This window comes from Mycetomoellerius zeteki, unplaced genomic scaffold, assembly GCF_001594055.1.
Source record: "Mycetomoellerius zeteki isolate Tzet28-1 unplaced genomic scaffold, Tzet1.0 scaffold39, whole genome shotgun sequence".
NCBI classification, from domain to species: Eukaryota; Metazoa; Arthropoda; class Insecta; order Hymenoptera; family Formicidae; genus Mycetomoellerius; species Mycetomoellerius zeteki.
The window spans coordinates 1080007-1101174 of NW_017257381.1; the positions used below are offsets into that span (position 1 = coordinate 1080007).

At 30.2% G+C, this 21168-nt stretch overlaps 1 protein-coding gene and 1 pseudogene across 2 annotated transcripts; both read right to left on the reverse strand.

Annotated features, from left to right (window-relative positions):
* Positions 1–614: 614 nt before the first annotated feature.
* Positions 615–14293, reverse strand: LOC108726172 (neuropeptide CCHamide-1 receptor). Of its 2 annotated transcripts, XM_018453592.1 has the most exons (7): positions 14150–14293; positions 5330–5761; positions 3787–3979; positions 3427–3560; positions 3071–3244; positions 1359–1609; positions 615–1041 (listed from the first exon to the last, which is right to left on the reverse strand). In XM_018453592.1, the coding sequence occupies exons 2-7, from the start codon at positions 5666–5668 to the stop codon at positions 729–731; spliced, it is 1404 nt and encodes a 467-aa protein (XP_018309094.1). In that variant the 5' UTR covers positions 5669–5761; positions 14150–14293; the 3' UTR covers positions 615–728. The 2 variants fall into 2 exon arrangements, 1 of the variants encoding a protein (XP_018309094.1); XR_001936788.1 differs by lacking the exons at positions 615–1041; positions 3071–3244; positions 3427–3560; ... (1 more) ...; positions 5330–5761; positions 14150–14293 and adding an exon at positions 1675–1836 and having other exon boundaries at positions 1529–1609.
* A 4472-nt stretch (positions 14294–18765) lies between these two features.
* Positions 18766–20460, reverse strand: LOC108726126 (ankyrin repeat and KH domain-containing protein 1 pseudogene; annotated as a pseudogene).
* Between the last annotated feature and the right edge of the window lie 708 nt (positions 20461–21168).

Sequence of the window (21168 nt, forward strand, 5' to 3'; positions counted from 1 at the left end):
TAAGTCGTAAGAAATTGACCAATTACAGTCGAATCCGAGAGGACAAATAAAACAATTACAAATATAATATACGAACAATAACATAATTGAGATTTTATAATCATCGTGGAAATGATAATTATAAAATAAATTTATAATTAGTAATATCTTTTCCTATCGCGCGCGCGCGCTAATAAGACTTCTTTTTTTTCATTTTTTATTTGCACATATTTACATTTGTACATATTGTTTCATTTAATTATACATTTTATATTTACACATATTTGCACATATTATTTCATTTGATTGTACATTTTAATAGTCATTGTTGTACATATTATTACATTTGATTATACATTTTACAGTCATTAGATGCAATACGTTTTGTTAATATATTGCTCAATTAATATTTTTACATTTAAATACAAATCTTTATACATGAAAAACATATAAATACACTAACAGGTATTTATTTGCGTAACATTATCTTAAGTTGTATCAAGGAACAATAAACATGTTACTTAATATGTTATATAACCAAATAATCCATATATTAATTACTCGTAATTAGTATATGAAAAATTTTACTACTTTTTGAAGGCTATAGTTAAATATATTGCAATTGAATAATCTGAAGTCTGATTTGTAAAAAGATATCATCAAAATATAATTTTACTTGATCAATATTAAGTGACACAAAACTTATTTTATATAAATAATTATAAAAAAATATGACGTTGATGTCTTCCTTACGATGGAACTAATCGATCACGTACGGTTGGTTCCATCGAGACTCGTTGACTTCTTAATGACTCACCAGTGCCATTTGGATTTGCTGGCAGAGTCATAGAAGTTTCTTGTTCTTTAATTGGAGTCGTAGGTCGTACATCAGTCGTCATAATCGAGAGACGCATCGCAATTCGTTGTTCTCGACGGGAATCGCCCAAGTTTTTTCTTGACTTGACAAATGAAGAACTTGGCCCTCGTCCGCGTGAACTTGATTCTGGTGATTGTCGATGTCGTCTCCGTCTTCTCTTCATAATAACGAAACACGGCAGATATCTGTACAAATTACAAAGTTGTTTAGACGCAATCAATCAAATGAGTATCGATTTAGCTCCGTAATATTGTTAGCTCCGTGCCTCCGAAAAAGAAAATTTTGAGAGTTTAGGAAAAAAAGAGATTTTGGTTTATATTTGAATAAGTAATGTGTTATACTTTTTAATACAGAGGTTTTCAAACCAGAAAAAAAATATTCATAAACACACTTTTTCAAGTTACTTTTACAAGAAATTCCGTTCGATTTTCCAAATCTGTCAAGTTTTATGATGTTCATCGTTTTGTCGCTACTATAATGGATTCTACAATTTTAAGCTTACCTGTCAAAGTATTTTCTGAAAGCACCGCTTACGCAGTACAGAGCGATAGGGTTGATGCAGCTATTGATGAAAGCAAGGCAAAAACCCAAGATACGAAAGTAGTGCCAAAAGATATTATAATCTGTTTGCGAAGTTGGATTGAAATAAAACCACAACATGAAAACGTGTTGTGGGAAGAAGCACACAGCAAAAATAATGACGAAAGCCATTACCATCTTCGCCAACTTTTTACGAGCTTGTATTTGTTTAATCTGAAACAGTATGTAATACAGTATGTATTAATATCACAAATGAACAAGTATTGTTTACTACAGACCTGTCAAATTAGTTAGATGTTAGATATAGCGTATTTGATTTACTGATTCGATCAGACTTCGAGTCAATGGTCTCTTCTTTTTAACTGCATTTCTTGCACGGTTTAGATCTTCTTCTGCAGTTAAACGGAACGGATCATTGATGTGGGTCGGGTCGAGTCAGCAAATCGAATACGCAAATAGTCGGCAAGCTAGCCGCGCCGTCGAGCCCTTCCCCCTCCACTCGACCCGCAGCGCCGATCGATTTCAGGGACGACTGTCAACCGTCACGATGTAGGCCCTACTCCCCATAGTAAACTATTGAAAACTTCGATTTTTTTTCTTCGCTATACGACGTAGTGTAGCCAGGGATCTATATTGAAAATAAAAAGGATTTAAAATATTTATATGCTTGAAAGAGAAGAGCTATTTAGTAAATTTAATTACTTTTATTGTAAATAACTTTAAGAAATTATTATTTTTAAACAGACAATTTATAAAAAGTATTTCACGTTAAGGTGTGTAAAAAGAATTTTCATTTTTTGCATCTACATTAATATGAATTATTTAAATTATTAATATTTAAATATTAAATATATTAATAAAATATTGCAAAACTTAAAGTATCAATACGTTAGCAATACTAAACGTATCCATCTATCATATTAATGTACTAGATGTAAGACGCAAAAAATGAAAATTCGTTTTACAAACCTTAACGTGAAATACTTTTTATAAATTGTCTGTTTAAAAATAATAATTTTTTGAAGTTATTTACGATAAAAGTAATTATTTACGATAGAAGTAACTAAATTTACAATAAAAGTACTAAATAGCTCTTCTCTTTCAAGCATATAAATATTTTAAATCCTTTTTATTTTCAATATAGAATATTCAATATAGATCCCTGACTATGTCGTGTAGCGAAGAAGAAAAAAATCGAAATTTCCAATGATTTACTATGAGGACTAATGAGAAGTAGAGCCTACATCGCAACGGCTCACAGCCGTCCCTGAAATTATCCGGGGAATCGAGTTGGAGGGGGAAGAGCTCGGCGCGGGCGGCGAACCACTATCTGACAGGCCTGGTTGGTTGTTGTATAGACTATTTCCAGGCTGTAATATTGGCTACGTTTACACCGTGCATTTAGGTCGCGGCCTATACAATGGATGTCCTTGTTTATCCTGTATATTAAACAAAGACACCTATCGTATAGTCGCGGACTAAGCGCACGGTGTAAACGTAGCCATAATCTCGTAAATTTTTCACTAAGATTGTTCGTGGATGATAAGACGGATTTTAAGAACAGAGATATAAAAATAGACAGGAAGAGAAATCTGAATTTAAATTTTGATGAAACACTTTGGTATCTTCGCATGTTATAATTAACTTGTAATTAAACACACATATGCCAATTACCTGTCCTTGCATTTCGCAGAGTACATCTCTCGTACTGCGCATAAGATGTCTGGCCATCAAAATGTAGAAAACAGCGATGATGGTGAGAGGTATAATATAGTAGATGAAAAAGCGACATGCTACTATTGTCTTTGGATAATTGGGTCCAAACTTCTCGGGAAAAGGATAACATACCTGGAATTATATGACACACATATATACACACGTATATAAAAATCATTAGATCATTGCTACACGGTTTATAGGGTAGAGAAGAACGTCGTACATTTTTTAGTTTTTACGTATGATTGTTAATAACACTTTACGAGTTAGGTCTAAAATGGGATTATAGTTATGAGTACGATGATCTTACTTACGTAAAAGCTTACGTTCTGATTAACCCTGAAAAACCTAATATACGAAAAGGAACCGGGAATCGCCAATATTATAGCCAAAACCCAAATCAGGATCACAATAATTGTAGTGAAACGTATTGCTCTTTTTCCACTACCTTGAATAAATAATCAAATAATTTAATATACTTATTAGTAGATTTAATCATTTTTTGGTATTTAAGGGTACAAGTTTTATTTGTCTTTATAAAAAATATGTAATTTTAATTTATTGAGAAAGATGTCACTTACTTAGATTATGACATCAACAATGACATTACTTGTCTTAATGATTTATATCGCACATGATTTCAAGTTTCAAATCACACAGCTGTGGTTTTATACCTGCAACGTGTAATTTCCGCATAGGATTCGCGATAGCGAAAAATCTGTCTGCTGACAGTGCAGTTAAAGTAAAGACAGAAACTCCGACAGATATATCCTTCGCGCATTCAGAGATTTTGCAGATTAATAATCCGAAAGGCCAAGAATCCAAAACGTAGACGGTAATGGTGAACGGGACACATGTCATTATTACCTGTAGAACAAATTAGATAATTATGCAATAGTAATTGATCGAAGCAAAAATAAAATAGTAATAATATATAGCGAGGTAAAATAATTTTGGAGATTTGATGATTAGAAAAGCTCGATCTTAATTGTTTTTATTCAATTTATTGTATATTGTCAATAACTGTTAAAATCTCAAATCTGGTATGTGAGCAATTTGTATTGAGAGCAAATCGTATCTGTCGATATCAGACATTTCAGTTGAAAAGCGGCAAATATCTGTTATACGTTTATGTAAGTTTATCGCAACGCAATATCATGTAACATTAATGGAATGTAAACTATATTCCTGCAGATTATTGAATAGAGAAGCGGAAATTTTAGGAATGTAAGAGCTAGTTAATATTATAGACTAAGGCCCGTATTCATAGTCAGACCTTGTACTTAAGGCTTCCTTAAATTTATCTTTAGATGCTCAGTAGCCAATGAAATAATTCGTAGAGCATCTGAAGATAAATTTAAGGAAGCCTTAAATATAAGGCCTGACTATGAATACGGGCATAAGAACCACCTCCAGATCTCGTTAAGACTATTGTTTGAGTATGCGTGGTTGAGAGGCGTGTGGGTCGAGCCACCCAAATTACGTAGGATTTTCCGTGAAACGACGATGCTAGAATTGACTGGTGCTATTGTGCGTATGTATTGACGTCATACTAAAACAGATCGATTTTGCTCTCCTACCTGACGCAACCAATGTACTGATATATTCAGTGATGCCTTTTACAAATGAAACTACCATGAGATCTTTTTTTATATTCGGAGAAACATCGCGGCATCGAATTTTTTTATAAAATCAATATTTTGTAGGTAAAACAATCACACATATATTGGTCATTTTCCTATCAATGATCTTATTAATTTTCTATGTAATAGTGATAATTTTTGGCGAAATATATATATGTTTTTTTCAAAGAGTAATTGTATTAGAATTTAAAAAAACTTTTGAAATAGAGAAAGATGAAGTAGCGATTTACCATTTGTCAAAAATTTGAGGTGATATTATTATGTCAAAACTTTATAATAACTTTTACTTAATTCAGTAATACAAGGATTAATCGCATGATTGATATCAATTTCATTTATAATATGATAGTATTCTATGACAAAAGAATTACATTCTTAAAAGGAGTTATTAGTCAAATATTAACTAGTCAAATATTCGCCAGCATGTATATTGGAACATATGTATAACTTCGCTTAAATTAATAGTTTTGCAGAGCAGATATACACGTACGAGTAGTTTCGTACGCATCACATGATTTTCTGTATAAAGGAATTTGTACGTAAATGTATATTTACATATATAAATGTTACGTGCCAGTAAATCCCCAAGCGCCAGCGAGAGTACGTATGTATTAGGTACGTTTCTCATGTTTGTGTGTCGCAGGATCATAAGAGCAAGCACAGTATTGCCTATAAGGCCAATTAGCAAGATCAAAAGGAAGATTACTGGAACGAAGTACGTTTCTGGTCGTTCGCTATACGGCGTATATACCAACTCCTCTTCAGTGATATTTGTTGTGATATTGCCAACAAAGTCACTGGCTTCCGTGTAATTTGCCGTTAGTGCTAATGGCGTTAATAGTGTTGTCATCATTAATATTGTAATCGAGGAGGATGGCGAAGCACTTGTTGTGTATGACCACGACATGGTCATTTCGTCTCGTTTCAGCTGTTGTATGGTCCTCTTTATTTTTAATTTTTCTTTTTTTGTCCAAATTACAGAATTTTGAGCCAGTAACAGTTACGGCTGTAAAATAAAAAGAATCGTTAATGAGATTTTTACGTACAAAAGACTTGAAGCTAATTTATTTATTATTGATTTGTGTCCCTTTGATACTTTATTTTCAATATATGTATGAGCATAATCGAATATACGATGTTTGAAATATTCTGTTAAAAATACACAACGATAACATGGATAAATTCTGTGAATAAATATTCCATATAATTGGAGGTTTATTAAATTGACTGTACGAGATTATAATCTTTTATAATATTATAATTAACTAGGTCTGCCGTGAATTCGTGATGTTGCAGTTTATATTTAATGTAACAGTTTAACATAAAACATCAGATATTAATTCTGAGAAATATTTTATGTGTTATAAACACACAAATCATGTGTGTATGAGTATATCTAGAAAATTAACGAATTAGATATTTTACATAGAAGAAATTTTATATATATATATATATATATATAGAATGTCTCAAAATTCCCGCATACGGAGTACAAGACTTGACACTTTGTGCTAAAACAAACAACTGTAGCAAAATTGCGTCCGATAAATATTTTTTGCGCTTGTACTCTGTATGCGAGAATTCAGAGACACCCTGTATAATATGTTATATAATGGTAACTTCGCAGTTTGCTTTTTAATTTTTTTTTCTTCAACATTTTTATATTTTTTGCAATAAAAGTACAGTTTATCAGCTGCGAAAATAATATTTAAAAAGTAAAAGAAAATATTCTAATAAAAATTAGAAATATGAGTTTTCTTGAAAAATATTTAATAAACTGATTGATTCTGTTATCAAGGTACATAGAATACGAAAGTTAAGAAACAAGCGAAAAAGATTATTTTCTTATTTGTACGACAAATATGCGTTGAGTGTACACGGGGGATCATTTGTGTCCTCGCTCGATTTTGAATATCTGCTGCTCAGTGAGAAAATAATGTCCACTGCCAGGCTTTCACGCGGGCATCTTCCCTCACCCCATAAGTTTTTTTAGGAGCAGAACGGCGCACTCACTTGTTTTCTGAAAATATTCAGAATTTTAAAAATCATTTGAACACAAATGACCCCTGTATACACGGTGAGGATTAATTACAGTCTTACACATGGAATAATTTTTGAATTTGTTTATCGATTAATTGATATAAATCAAGATTAGCTTCTGTTTTCTTTGTTTTTTCTAAAATTTTCTTAATTTAAAAGTTTATGTTTCAAACAGAAATCGATCGAAAATTCGGTTTGGATTTCAATCAAAATTAAAATAAAGTTTCGTCGACATAGTCGAAACCAAAACTTAAATCAAAATGTAATAAGCATTTATTACTTAAAATTAATTTTTTTAATGTAAAATATTTATTTTTTATTGATTTTTCGAAGACACTTGTTTAAAAAATATTTTTATTTTATGCTTTGAAATTTTGTTATTGAGATAATATAATTGTAATATTACGGATACCTAGTACATATACATATATTATACAACAGTTATTGACAATCAGTATTATTTTTTAATTAATATCATATGGAATCATTTTTAAATATATTAATAAATTCTTTAAAAAAATTTTTTTAATGTTTTAATTTTAAACTTATATAAGAAAACAGCCAAAGACGAACTAAAACACTAGAGGTGAAATAATATTAATTGAATTTAATGTGTAAATTACATCTGGAGACACGGTAGTGTCTCGGCGCTAAGCCAAAGCGCAGCGACACTGCCGTGGATACTTTACGCGAACCGGCGATTTAACAAACGCTAAACTAGTTTCGACTTATATAGTCTTCATTAGTCGCATATAAATAATAGTTGTAATAGCTAGTTGTAAACATCCAACGATGTTAAGATGCAATACATAATGTAATATATTTAAAAATTAAAAATGAGGAACTGTTTACTCTCTCGATATTCACATTTAAAAATCTTCATTCTGGTTTTTTTCATTATAATTTCCTGTTGGTTATACATAAATATTTAATGAGAATCATATTGTCAAAACTATAATAACATAAGACAGTTAGAGGAATCGATTGAATAAAAAGAGAATAAAAAGAGAGCAAACTTACACAATAAAACGTAATACTATAATTTCCACCTCTCATAATAAATAAAACGAACGCAATATTGCACATAACGATGAAATCCAGTAATCAATAAAAACAATGGAATGTAATAAATTTCCACTTCTAGTAATATCAACAGTCGGGAACGAAATAACAAATAATATTAGACTGTAACGAATGATAAAGACCAAACAAACTAATATAAAATATGTAAAAGAATAATATAAATCACAATTTATGATTAATACACGCATATTTAATGGATGAATCTTTTTAAGTAATAAATCAATTTATACATAAGAAAAAAAGTCTTCTATTCCTATATATTCGGGCAGCAGAATCAAAGCTTTCAGACTTTCTGAAAAATAAAAATACGAACAATAAGTAAGAGAATATAAATTATGAAAGCGCAAAAATTTAAAATATTCAGTCTATAGTAAAATTGAATAAATTAGTTTAATACTTAATCAAACTATTTATGATATATTGTAGACATTTTTAATAGCCAAAGAAATAATTTTTTCAAAATTATGGAGTTTAAGGTAAATGTCCCAGTATCCGGACATGTACCTATGTCCGGACACTTACACAAAATTTATTATTATTAATCTCAAATGCTTTTTTTATTACAGTATTATAATTTAATAGCATTTAAAGATTACAATTAAATTATAATATTACGTTTTAAAAAGCGTATTTGAAACTAATATTAACTTAAATAAATAAAGTGTTATGTAAATGGACATAGGTTGTGTCCGGATATAGTTACATGTCCAGTCACTGGGATCGGATAGTACATACACAAAACTTTATTTATTTATATTAATATTAACCTCAAATGCTTATTTACCTTAAAGATCAATTTGAATTAGTTGTCTTTTGTCATTAAGCATCTATTTATATTATTATTTTCCGTCAGCATATTAATTTTCCAATTGTGGTCGAACACTGGGACAAAATTACGTCTTAGTGTCCGACCGGCTTGTGCGGCCACATTGACGCATTCTATTATTTATTTTAATATTTTAATTAATAATTGTTATAAGTGGGTTCAAATAATTTTTCCTTGCTTAAGGGAGTCTTGAGTTTTCAAATGAATACAAATATTTATATTAACCTTTTTGATATTATAAATCGTATTATTTATGAGAACCTAACGCTTAAACGTCTAGCTACTGGGACATTTACCTTATAGTGCATCAAAGTAAAGATTATTATCACAACAACTTGGACTCAGAATTTGAATTTTATTTGAAAAGCTAAGAAATTTGAACAATCAATCTATTTTTGCTTTTTTTTATACTCCATGATCGTACATTTACTGATTTCAATGTTTTTGTGAAAAAATTTGACGATATCCAGAAATATATATTTTTATGAATGTTTATTTTTATAAATATCTATTTTCACTTTTTTTCCTTTCTTAGACACTTTTTTAATAAATAATTATCTTTTTATAAAAAATTATATACCTACATTAATATTGCGCAATCTCTCCCGCGCTGACTCTTATTAGCCCTGAATCGGTTATTTTTGTTGTTTTATATGCCTACGTTAAAATAAAAATTATAAAAAAGTATTACAAACGTGATTATAAAATAATTAGAAGTTATTAGAAAGAGTATAAAAGTTATCTGATTTCTTCATTTTATGAACATTGATGAATTAAGCTTCATCTCATTTTATTATATAACCGTATTTGCAACAACTTCTTTCAAGCCTAATATCTTTTAGTTATAATTCATTTTGTATTGGGGAAAAGTAGATTTAGTACAATCTTCTTTGATAGAAGACAATTTTCTTTCGAAATATTATATTATTTAATAACGTTGAAATCCACTTGAATTCTAAGATAATATGGTGTGGACAAAGGAACCGTATGTGGATTCTCTATTGTACCTACTGTATTGTACTTGCACATGTATACGTATTTGTTATTCAATATGAAAAAGATTACTTAACACATCTTGTTAATTGTTTTTAATTGTTACTTATGTGATATATGTTATACAAACATATATTATATGTTATACAAACAGATTTTATTAATCCATTTTAACTTTTTTATATTTTATTATTAATTTTTATATTCTTTCTCTTTTATAATTACACATATGTTTTTTAACTACCAAGAAGAAATGGTTATTAATTTTTGTAGTTCATATTATGCTTTGTATTTATATTTTACAACATTGTATTTATTATATTTTTATTACAACGTTTTGTTTATATCCAAGGAGTGGGAACTCTTTGTAAGGTAGACCAACCTAGGCATACTGAATGTACATATGTATATCGATTGTAACGTTTTTCTTGTACTTTTGTTATTCAGTGCCATGGATTCTAATTTACTTGCTAAACATTGTGAAGATAAGTAGATAAGTAAATTAGTATAAGATAAGTTAATTGCTTAAAAAATAGTTCTTTGTGAATTCTTACATGTCAATAAATATGTCAATATGTTAATAAACTTATAATCTTATAAAAGTAACGTTGGTTCATTTTATTTTTTATTTCCCTAACTGTTTTTTTACGAAAAAGAAGAAAACATATAGATAGATAAACTTAGGTGTATACCGAACATGATCTAAATGCTACTTTTTCTTAAAACTTCATTGTACTTATATAAATCTTTGAAAATGTTTCATACTTTTAAATGTTTAGAAATGTTTCCTCTTTTAAATCTGACCATCAGTTTTCAATTTTGGTAAAAAATTAGAAAAAAATCACAAAGGTGAGTTATACATAATATATAGTGTTTGATTTTATGTTAATCTATGTAATTACAATTACAGCTTTGTAATTTTCATTTTAATAAAAATCTGATTCTCGAAACTTTCGAAATAATATTTATAAAATAAAGGATAGTAAAAAATAGTAATAGCAAATTATATATTTTCGCAAAGATAATCAGTCTTAATTACCTAACAGTCTCAGAAATATTATAGGGGAAGGTGGTGTACCTTTGACCAATTTTGACATTTTTTCTTGTGCAAGTTGTATTTTGATGTCTAAAATTCTAAAATATTCTTTGAAGTGTTGACAGTAACATATATTTTTTATAGATTTAAATTGTTATGTTTTGTACATCTTTTTTTACAGAAAAAAATTGAATTTTGGTCAAAGGTACAACACTCATGTTGTACCTCTAATTAGGGAGTGTTATACCTTTAACCAATGTATAAAATGTGTGTATAAAGATAAGATATTCAACAAAAGTTTAATTTTATTCATATTTTTATTTTTGATGTCTTTTTACACCATATATATATATAACTTTATATATAAAATATATCAAAATAAACTTTACCATACAAAGACGCGATTTTTGTTTTTGCACGAAACGATTGAATCTGGTAAAAATAGTGTTCTTCGTTTCATTCAAAATCGCGTCTAATGAGCATAATTTTATTAATATTGGAGGTAAGATAGCTAAACTAAATGATTATCCGACGCCGTACCATTAACTGCTCAAAGGTAACACTATCAGTTACTGGTTAAACAACGCTTGCTCACTTTCTATTTGTTATTACTTTTACAAATTATAGGTTAAGATTGACAGTATTAAGTTTTAAATAATTTTTTCTGAATATCTATTTAACATTTTAGGCAATTCCAACATAAGACAGGATACATATACAACATTTTATGAGATCAAAACCTCTTGAAATTACTTCATTCGAACGCTTGAAAACAATGATTTTTCATAGAAGTATAATTCTATTCATTGTTATAATTATAAATTATAAAATACCTCTGATACTCGTACTACAAACTACATATTTTTACTTATACAAATATCCAATAGATTTTTTATAAATTCGAATGATTAAAGGTACAACCGGTCAAAGGAACGCCATGTTCCCTTACACGGTACTGCGTTTGGCTTAGCGTCGAGACACTACCGTATCTCCAGATCACTTTCGACTGAGAAGCAATATATTATATATATATATATATATATAGAGAGAGAGAGAGAGATCCCTAAATATCTCGAAAAATATAAGTTTTATTTAAAAAATGTTTCAGACAAAGGTTGTAACGTTTAAAAAGATCTATTTACTGATCTTATCAATTTGACATTTGGTGGTGTTGCCACAAGGTTTTTTTATATGGAAACCCCCGTTTTTTATTGCATTTTTGTAGTTTATCACGATAACTCTTCAAACCACTATAACAGAATATTTTTTCATTAAGTATTTTTTTAGTTATAAGGCTTGGAAGTTATAGAATCGCCAGCATTAGCATTATCTAAAGTGTTTGACTGGTTAAAAACCTTTTAAATGTTGTTCAGGACCATTATATGTCAAGATCAAGGCCTTTAGACGTTTTACACTAAAACTGAAAATAAGAGGAATGACATCCTTAATTTTGATATATGATGTTATGATCATAATCCTGAACAACAAATGCAAAAGGTTTTAACTATTAGTCGAACATCTTAGTTCATAATGCTAATACTGTAACTGTCAAGCCTTATAATTTAAAAAGTATTTAATAAAGAAATATTTTATAGTGTTTCGAAGAGCTCTCGAGTTACAAAAATATGTAATGAAAAATGGGGGTTTCCATTTAAAAAATCGATGTGACTTTACTTGATCTTGCGACCCAAGTTCAAGCTGATAAGATCAGTAGATAAATTTTTTTAAACCCTACAACCATTTTGTCTCAAATATTTTTTTATGAAACTAAATCTTACATTTTTTAGATATTCAGGGATTTCAGTATTTTTTATACACCCTGTGTGTGTGTGTGTGTGTGTGTGTGTGTGTATAGGGTGGCCTCAAACGTTTTGTGGTCAGACTTTAAGATTTTATAGGAAAATTTAATTCTGAATGAAAAGTACTGAAACAAACATTGCAGAGAATTAAATTATTTTGCAAATGAGATAAAAATGATTACAGTACGTTCCATAGGTTTTGAGATGATCAGTTTCAAATGTACAAGAAAAGTTTTCTCGACTATTTGCTAACTTTTTGTTTAAAAAAACGTATATATTTTCTTTGATATTTGCAAAAATATATAAAATAATTGTGATTTCAGAAGTTTTTGAGCGCTAACTCTCTCTCTTTTTAAAGAAGCATTTTTCAACTTATATTTATAGGAAACTTTTTGTTTAGAATTAAATTTTCTATAAAATTTCAAAGACTGACCAAAACTTTCGAAGCGACCCTGTATATTCGAAACCGTAAAATATCTTGAATGCGAATCTTTGTATTTATACATCAATGTTAGAAATGGCTCTTAATGTAACAGTTGACGTAATATTTTATATTAATAGGAATTACTTCCATAAAATGAAAGAAATCTTCTTTTATATTACTGCTATAAAAAGATCTCACTGGAATTGGCTACTAAGAGAAACATATAATAAATCGTCCTTCTTTACTCCTGAATTTCTTTTGCGAGTTTCGACAGAATATTATAACTTTTCTAAATATATGAAATACTAACACAGTGATAGATGAAAAGAAATATTTTGAAATAACAAAACATATGATAGTGAAAGATGAAAAATATTTTCTATATAATTAATGGCGTAATAGATCTTACATTAATAAATGCATGTGTATACACGAGAATAATTTAAATAAATTTCAAAGTCTGCTCGAATAAACATACTGTTTTTTTTTAAATTTGTAAATAGATACAACAGGAATTGCGGGAAACAAATGTTTCATTTAGGATAAATATGAAAATGTTATACTGGACAAGATTATGTGAACACGTGACAGATTAAAGTCTTGTGAAATGCAGACTGTTTGAAATAGAAACTGTAAAGTCGACATTTCCGTTCAATATCACATTTTAAAATAAATAAAAATGTCAGAATGACTTTCTCATCTCTAAAATTATTTGCAAAATGAAAAATTAGTAACAATTGTTCAACTCAGATATTTCATACATTTTGTTATCTATTTTATTTTTTGCAAATCGAAAATGTAATTTTATGGACTCGCAGCTTCGGAGTATTCTTGTGCCTGGATAAATTCAATCGGTGATAATATTATTAGCTATCATAAACGGAAGTCAAATTACTGTCTGAAGCTTCTGTGCATAGTATATACAATAATAAAATTAATTACTTAATTGAAAATGTAAAAGTCGTAAATAAAACAACGTCTAATAAAATATTTATTGAGAAGGAATCAATTTATAACGCTCAAACTTTCATTTCCTCTAGTTTTTTATCCATATTATCTATTTTTTTCTCCTTCGAAAGCCGAAAGAAAGTTATTCAATCTTAACTTAACATTTGTGTATTTTCATTCACTCGTTTCCCACCCTTGTATATTTCGTTTCAATTTATGGAAAATAAAGTCGTGAAAAAACTTACCAGCCTCCTAATTGAATTTTATACGTGTTACGTTACGTTCATTTTGTCCCAAGTCTTCATATCACAGACATATTTGCATAGAGAGTATTATATGTAACTCGTCCGTTTTTAAGATGTGCTCTCTTTAATCTATAAACTGCAAACGGAGAAGCACTGTATACAACGTTCGGTTAAGTATTCCGATAAAACTGCGCTCATTATCCCCGGACGCTCTTATCTGAAAACAAATGTACACGTGGATTCGCTACTGCACATAGCGTCATGCTAATCGTTCTACGCCAGAATATTGCACTTGAAATTAATGTACACCTACAAATCGAAAAAACTTGAAATTTGTTGAGATTAAAAAGCAGTACTATGTTATATCATCAAAACAGATATGACATAACAGATATAACTCACACAAAGATTTTCTACGTTAGATACATGCAAAGGAAAAATATGAGTTTATTTGTAATGCAGTAAAATAACTTTAACTGTCGAATGCTTAAATTAAAATAAAATCTATTTCCATTTTGTTATGAAAAAAGTCAATCAGATAGAAGGTAGAAAAGTTACGAGAAAAATTAATTCATAAATAAAGATTTTATTTAAATATTGAAATAATTATTAAGGGGATGCTGGAGTGACCAAATTATTACATTACAGTCGTATAAAAATCTTCGAATTGACTGAACAGAATAAAAAATCCTTTTATAGGATTAAAGTAGACGCAAAATCAATAGGAGGTAGTGCAATGGACCTTGTACTAAAATCGAAAAAAAGTTAAAAAATTTTTTTAACATTCTTTCGATTTTAGTATGAAATCCACCGCACCACCTCCTAATTTTACGTTTACTTTAATCCTATAAAAGGATTTTTTATTTCGTTCAGTCAATTCGAAAATTTTTATACGACTGTAATATAATAATTTGATCACTTCAGCATCCCCTTAATACAGCTAATAAGTATCTTTTTAAATCTTTTTTAATTTATATTTTTAAATAATAAGACGACGTTGGTCTGATGACAATCTTAATGAGTTTGCTCTAATACTTTTCACATTAATCCTATATTGTTCACTATTGTATTGTGACAATGGGCATGTGTATAAAGAATACGAATGTTTCTCGTCACTTATATATTGTCTATGATCTAGTATCGTATATAAACATCTTGATAAAAAATACATATATATATATATTTAATATAAAGGATTAGCAGTAAAAAAGAAATAAAAAATGGCACTGGATTTAAAAACCGTCATGTACCGTAAGTAGTGCAAGAAACATTTGAATTTATCGGATGATATTTTGTACAAACTCTTTCTATAAGCCGGCTGCGTCGCCACTGTATCGTTTCCACATGCTTATTGTAATGCTTTTTGTCACAGAGGATAACGTAGTACTTTGTTATTAAAATTAACAGTTAATAATATCTTGTTAGTATCTTAACAACATGTTACTAATAGAGATTATGTTATTTTATGCATATTGTTTACATATATATATTATAATTATTCAATTAGTAAACATTAATTTCTGCGAATGAATACATTTAAGAACAATATTCCTGTTATTATCTGTATAGATTTCTTATATTATATTTTGTTAATAATATAAAGAGAAATGTATTACGTCAAAACGCAATAATATTATTTATACTTAAATTAATTAATAATTAATGAAAGTATAAATATCTGTCAAGTTTTCTTTTTAGCCAAAGATACACCTCATAGGTGTTTTTCTTGGTACTACAAACTTCAATCACATTGGTACTAAATTTATTGTGCGAATAGCATGTTCTTGTTAATTTTCACAGACTATGTCGTTATTGGAACATCAAGATATACACTACGTCTTAATTAAGATGATACGTCGCTCACACACAGGCATCATGCTACTGCTAAAATGCCTTGTTTGTTTTATGCCATGTCTATCTGTCGAAACGCGTAACGATTCGCAAATAACTCATTAAAATCCTTATATTTTTTACTCAAACTGTGCTAATACACCTCAGTTATCGCACTATTTCTCAAACAAGTTATCACATGACGTAAAAAATAATAAAAGTAATCCTATTCTTTTATGAAATAGATACGTACATTTCGCAAAATGCAAACGTTTGATTAATACAATCATCATTAAATAATGCGATCATCATTACTTTATAATATGATAAAACTCTTTATATATATATGAAGTACTAGTTTGAAGCTAATAATTTTCTGAAAAAATGTATGTGAGTATATAATCAAATTTGTTCGAGTCATGATAAATATATAAGATACATACACAAAAGGTAAATTGTATTTAAAGTATAATTTCGATATTAAAACATACATCTAATTTAACAATAGGTAAATTTGTTAAACATTGACCATTTTCATGTGACGAAAGTATCAAAATTACAAGTTTAATTTAAAATTGCCTTAATCAAACTCTACATATTCTTTTTAATTATATTTTTTAATTTTTCACGGTAAAAAATTAAAATTTATGCCGATTAATTAAATACAAACTCTGTTATTAATCAATCTCGCTTATGAAAACTCAGGAATATTTTCTGGCGTGAAAAATAAACACAGTCAATGAAAAAAGTCCAACTCACAAAAAAGAAACGTACTTGTTTGCCTTCACGTCCTGCTAGCCTGCTACTTTTATTCTTGTCTGTTTTCAATGGTGGTTCAATGTGTAAGTAATCAACGATCAATCAAGGAAATTTCAAACTTAAATCAAGATATTCGGAAAACCACGAAAACAGTGATGTTTGCAAAGCAGAAGGAGACGACACGTTTTGATATTCTACACTTGAAGATTGAGACTGAAAGAAAAAAAATTGGCGACGATACTGGGAAAGTGTAAATGCACATGAGCATTCGACATACAGCTGGTCCGTTAACTGTTTCACTTACCATGGGAATTCTAATTAACTTGCAAGTGGATTCGTAAACAGAACGTCAAACAGCCACAAGAGCAATAGTTTAGTAATAGTTGATTGCGTTTCTAAAATATCTTCGCCGACGTTCCTCGATGCAGGGCATACCCAAAAAAAAACTCTGCAGAGCCTAATACGAATAATTCATTGTCAACGGTAAGGATAATTATTTGACAAATCGGCTCAAGGAAGAATCGTTGAGATTGAAATTTATTTTCATGTGAAACAAAATGCAAATTATATTAATTGATAATGTATATACATATACATATATAGAAATAATATCTTATCAATTTAATCCTATCCGAAAAACACGCTATTCGAACAATCTACATATAAAACTTCGGACAAATTCGAATAAAAATATATAAATATTGAAATACTTTATGACTATGTCTATGCATATGCACTCTATGATAATCAAAATCGATAATAGCATTTAGTATTAATAGTTTCGCTCGATTTAAAAGGCTCTTAATAAAGCACACCTTTTATATCTCATCAGATATACAAAAAAAACCTTCATATATCAAAATTAAGCTTTAAAATAACAAAACCAGTATTGTGAGACACCCTGGCCAAGAACAGAGCAAATTGATTCACATGCTTTCGCAGCGTTTTATCCTTGCTGCAAACCGAATTTAATGTCGAATTTAAAGTTTTTCACTCGTGTCAACGTAATGGAAAAAATGACAATGTAATGGAAGTTTTTTATTCGTTTCATGAAAGGATTCAATTCACCTTGAAAATTGGAGATAAGCTTCTTTTTTTAGATTTGACATTCGTCAACAATAACAACCGTAGTTGCATATTTATAAATTATATATAATGTTATTGAAGCTCTTATTAAAATTGTCGGCGTCGAGACCGTCGAGACATTTCAATTATTCTATTTCCGTTTTCGGTAACTTTCATTGATAAATCTATAAAAATATTATATATTTCGTTCCCATTTCATTAATTTTCCTCAAAATTTATAACATATCGGTACATTTCAGTATATAATAAATTGTAGAAATATTACATATCCTGCATTATTTTTCATTTTTTTCATGTATTTTCAATAATTATCTTTAGGATTCATGGTATTTTAGTATAATTCAATATTCAATATCTTTGAATAAATTAGTATGAATATTAAGTATTCTTCATTAATTTTCGTTATTTTTCATTAATCTTCATTAATTTTCATTAATTATCATTAAAATTCATAGTATTTCAATATTAAAAGTATTATTCATACTAAAAGAATTTCAACAATATTTCAGTCATTTTCATTTCTCATTTCAACAATTTCATTGTCGAATCCAACAATTTCAGCGATTTTTTGTCCATCAGGATACGCTAATGTTAACTGCTCTCAATTTCACACGATAATTAACTTTAAAGTAAATCACTCTGTATAATTACAATAGATTTCCACGTCACCCATGAGGTACTATTGTTGACGCGTTTTTTTTTTATAGTGGTTTCCCCTGTATAGGCCTATTCCACTAATACACTTTATCATGTCCAACTTGCTATATATCGATGCCATGTACTATATGGATAATACAAAAGTGTTCATTTTAAGGTTCTTGAAGTGTCCGAAAACGTATAAAAATACTTATGAATGTCTTACAAAATCCACAGACATTCCGACAAAGAAATAAATATGAAACAGAGTTTCATATAATATCGCTTACTATCCAGGTATGTTCTCAGTAAAGATCATTTGAAAAAAGCCTTAGATCAGCACCAAATTGCAATAAAAAACCAGTAACGGCAATGTGACCGTTTTTGCACGCGAGTATTAATGCCGAGCGCGGCAATAACTTGGTGCGCAATGAGTAACGAGATCCCACGCTCTCCTCTTCTAGCATCCGATTGTGAGCGTGAACATTCGCCCCAGATTCCAGTAAATATTGAACAAGATTTAAGTATCCTTCCGCCGCAGCCTCCATCAGAGGAGTGTCTGCACCAAGTTCAATATCCGCTCCTGCCTTGATTAAAAGATCGGTTGTTCCGAAATAACCATTTTTACAAGCCAGGACAAGCGCCGTTTCCTTAGTTTCTTTATTTTGAGCGTTGATGTTTGCACCTTCACTCAAAAGTAAGGCGACTATTTCTTCATTATCTTCCAACGCCGCTTGCATTAATGGCGTATAACCGTCGTCATTAACTTCCTCGATGTTTGTTCCACGCTCGATCAAGAGCTGAACCAAGTCCACAAGATTTTTGCTAACAGCGAACGTTAATGGCGTCTCGGAACTATTAGTCATTGTTACTTGGGCATCTGAATCTAAAAGTAAACGAGCCACTTTCATATGACCGTTTATTGATGCCTCGATAAGAGCGATATGCATCTCGTTATGCTCTTGATCCATCCCAGCTTCTAGCAATAAACGGACCATTTCTAAATGTCCGTTAGAACAGGCCAACGTCAATGGTGTCTTTTCAAATTTATTAGACTGTGTATCCGTTGTGTTGATGCCGTCCTTGTGTTGAAGCAGCACCTTGGCGACTTGAATATGTCCGGCGCTTGTTGCATTCATCAGAGATGTATAACCGATCTCATTGTGAAACTCGACATTGGCTCCAAAGGCTAGTAAAATACGTACAACCTCTTCGTGTCCACCGGCGCATCCGTACATGAGAGGTGTATTATTTGATGTAAATTGAGCATTAACATCAGCTCCGTGAGCTATCAGCAACAACACGATATCTACATGCCCGATGCTTGCTGCTTCCATTAAAGGTGTGTGACCGTTTTCATTGTAATCCTCAACATCAGCTCCCCAATCTAATAAGATACGCACAACTTCTTCGTGTCCACCAGCGCATCCGTATATGAGAGATGTGTTATTTGACGTAGACTGAGTATTAACATCAGCTCCGTGAGCGATCAGTAGAGATACAATATCTACATGTCCGGCGCTTGCTGCTTCCATCAGAGGAGTGTGACCGTCTTCATTGTGATCCTCAACATCGGCCCCCGAGTTTAATAAAATACGTACAATCTCTTCGTGTCCACCGGCGCATCCATATATGAGCGGTGTATTACACGATGCAGATCGAGTATTAACATCAGCTCCGTGAGCGATCAGCAGAGATACAATATCTACATATCCGGCGCTTGCTGCTTCCATCAGAGGAGTGTAACCATCTTCATTATGATCCTCAACATTGGCCCCTGAGTTTAATAAAATACGTACAATCTCTTCGTGTCCACCGGCGCATCCATATATGAGTGGTGTATTACACGATACAGATAGAGTATTAACATCAGCCCCGTGAGCAATCAACCTCGATACGATATCCACGTGCCCTGCACTAGCAGCTTCCATCAAAGGAGTGTGGATGTCATCGAAGTCCATCTTGATGCTATAATCTTCTTCATACATCGTAGCGTTCATCATCAGAAGTACCTGAGCCAGCAAATTGCAAAATTGCGTAGGAATTGATTGAAATACAAAATGCCGTTACGCTAGATTATGCAACACTGCACACGAAGTAATGGCTGCGGCGGATGAAAACCGTTGAATCAACTTGAGAGGGGAGATGCGCAGTAGCCGATTTGGTTAGCCAATCAGAATTGGATCCTAAATGTAATATGAATAGAAATGCAATATGGCCCCATCTTTGACTATATACCTCTGGACTGCTAACGGCAGCCATTACTGGAATCCAAGATCTCAGAGCCATCAGGTCCGGAAGTTGGCCAAATCAAGAACTAACTAGCTGCATTTCGAGTAAAAATCGATACAATCGGGACGCGTGTTGAGGTTATATATTTTATTTAAACTATTATAAAATATTCAATTAACATATATCAGAAAAGATCTGACTAAAATAATTTTATTTAGAGGGCAATAAAAAGTATACATATATATTAGCTTATAATTATATATATTATTTTCTTCAGATATATTTTATTTAGATTTGTCCTACCGTGTTTCTTTTCATGTATATTTTATTGTACTGTAATATGTACTTTATTTTATTATTAAATTTGGTACCTTTTTCGAATTGATTTTAAATCTGTATTTTTCCCGCATCACATTTAATTACTCCTACAGCTTTGTATCTGGTATTATTACATAATTTAGCAAAACAAGAACGAA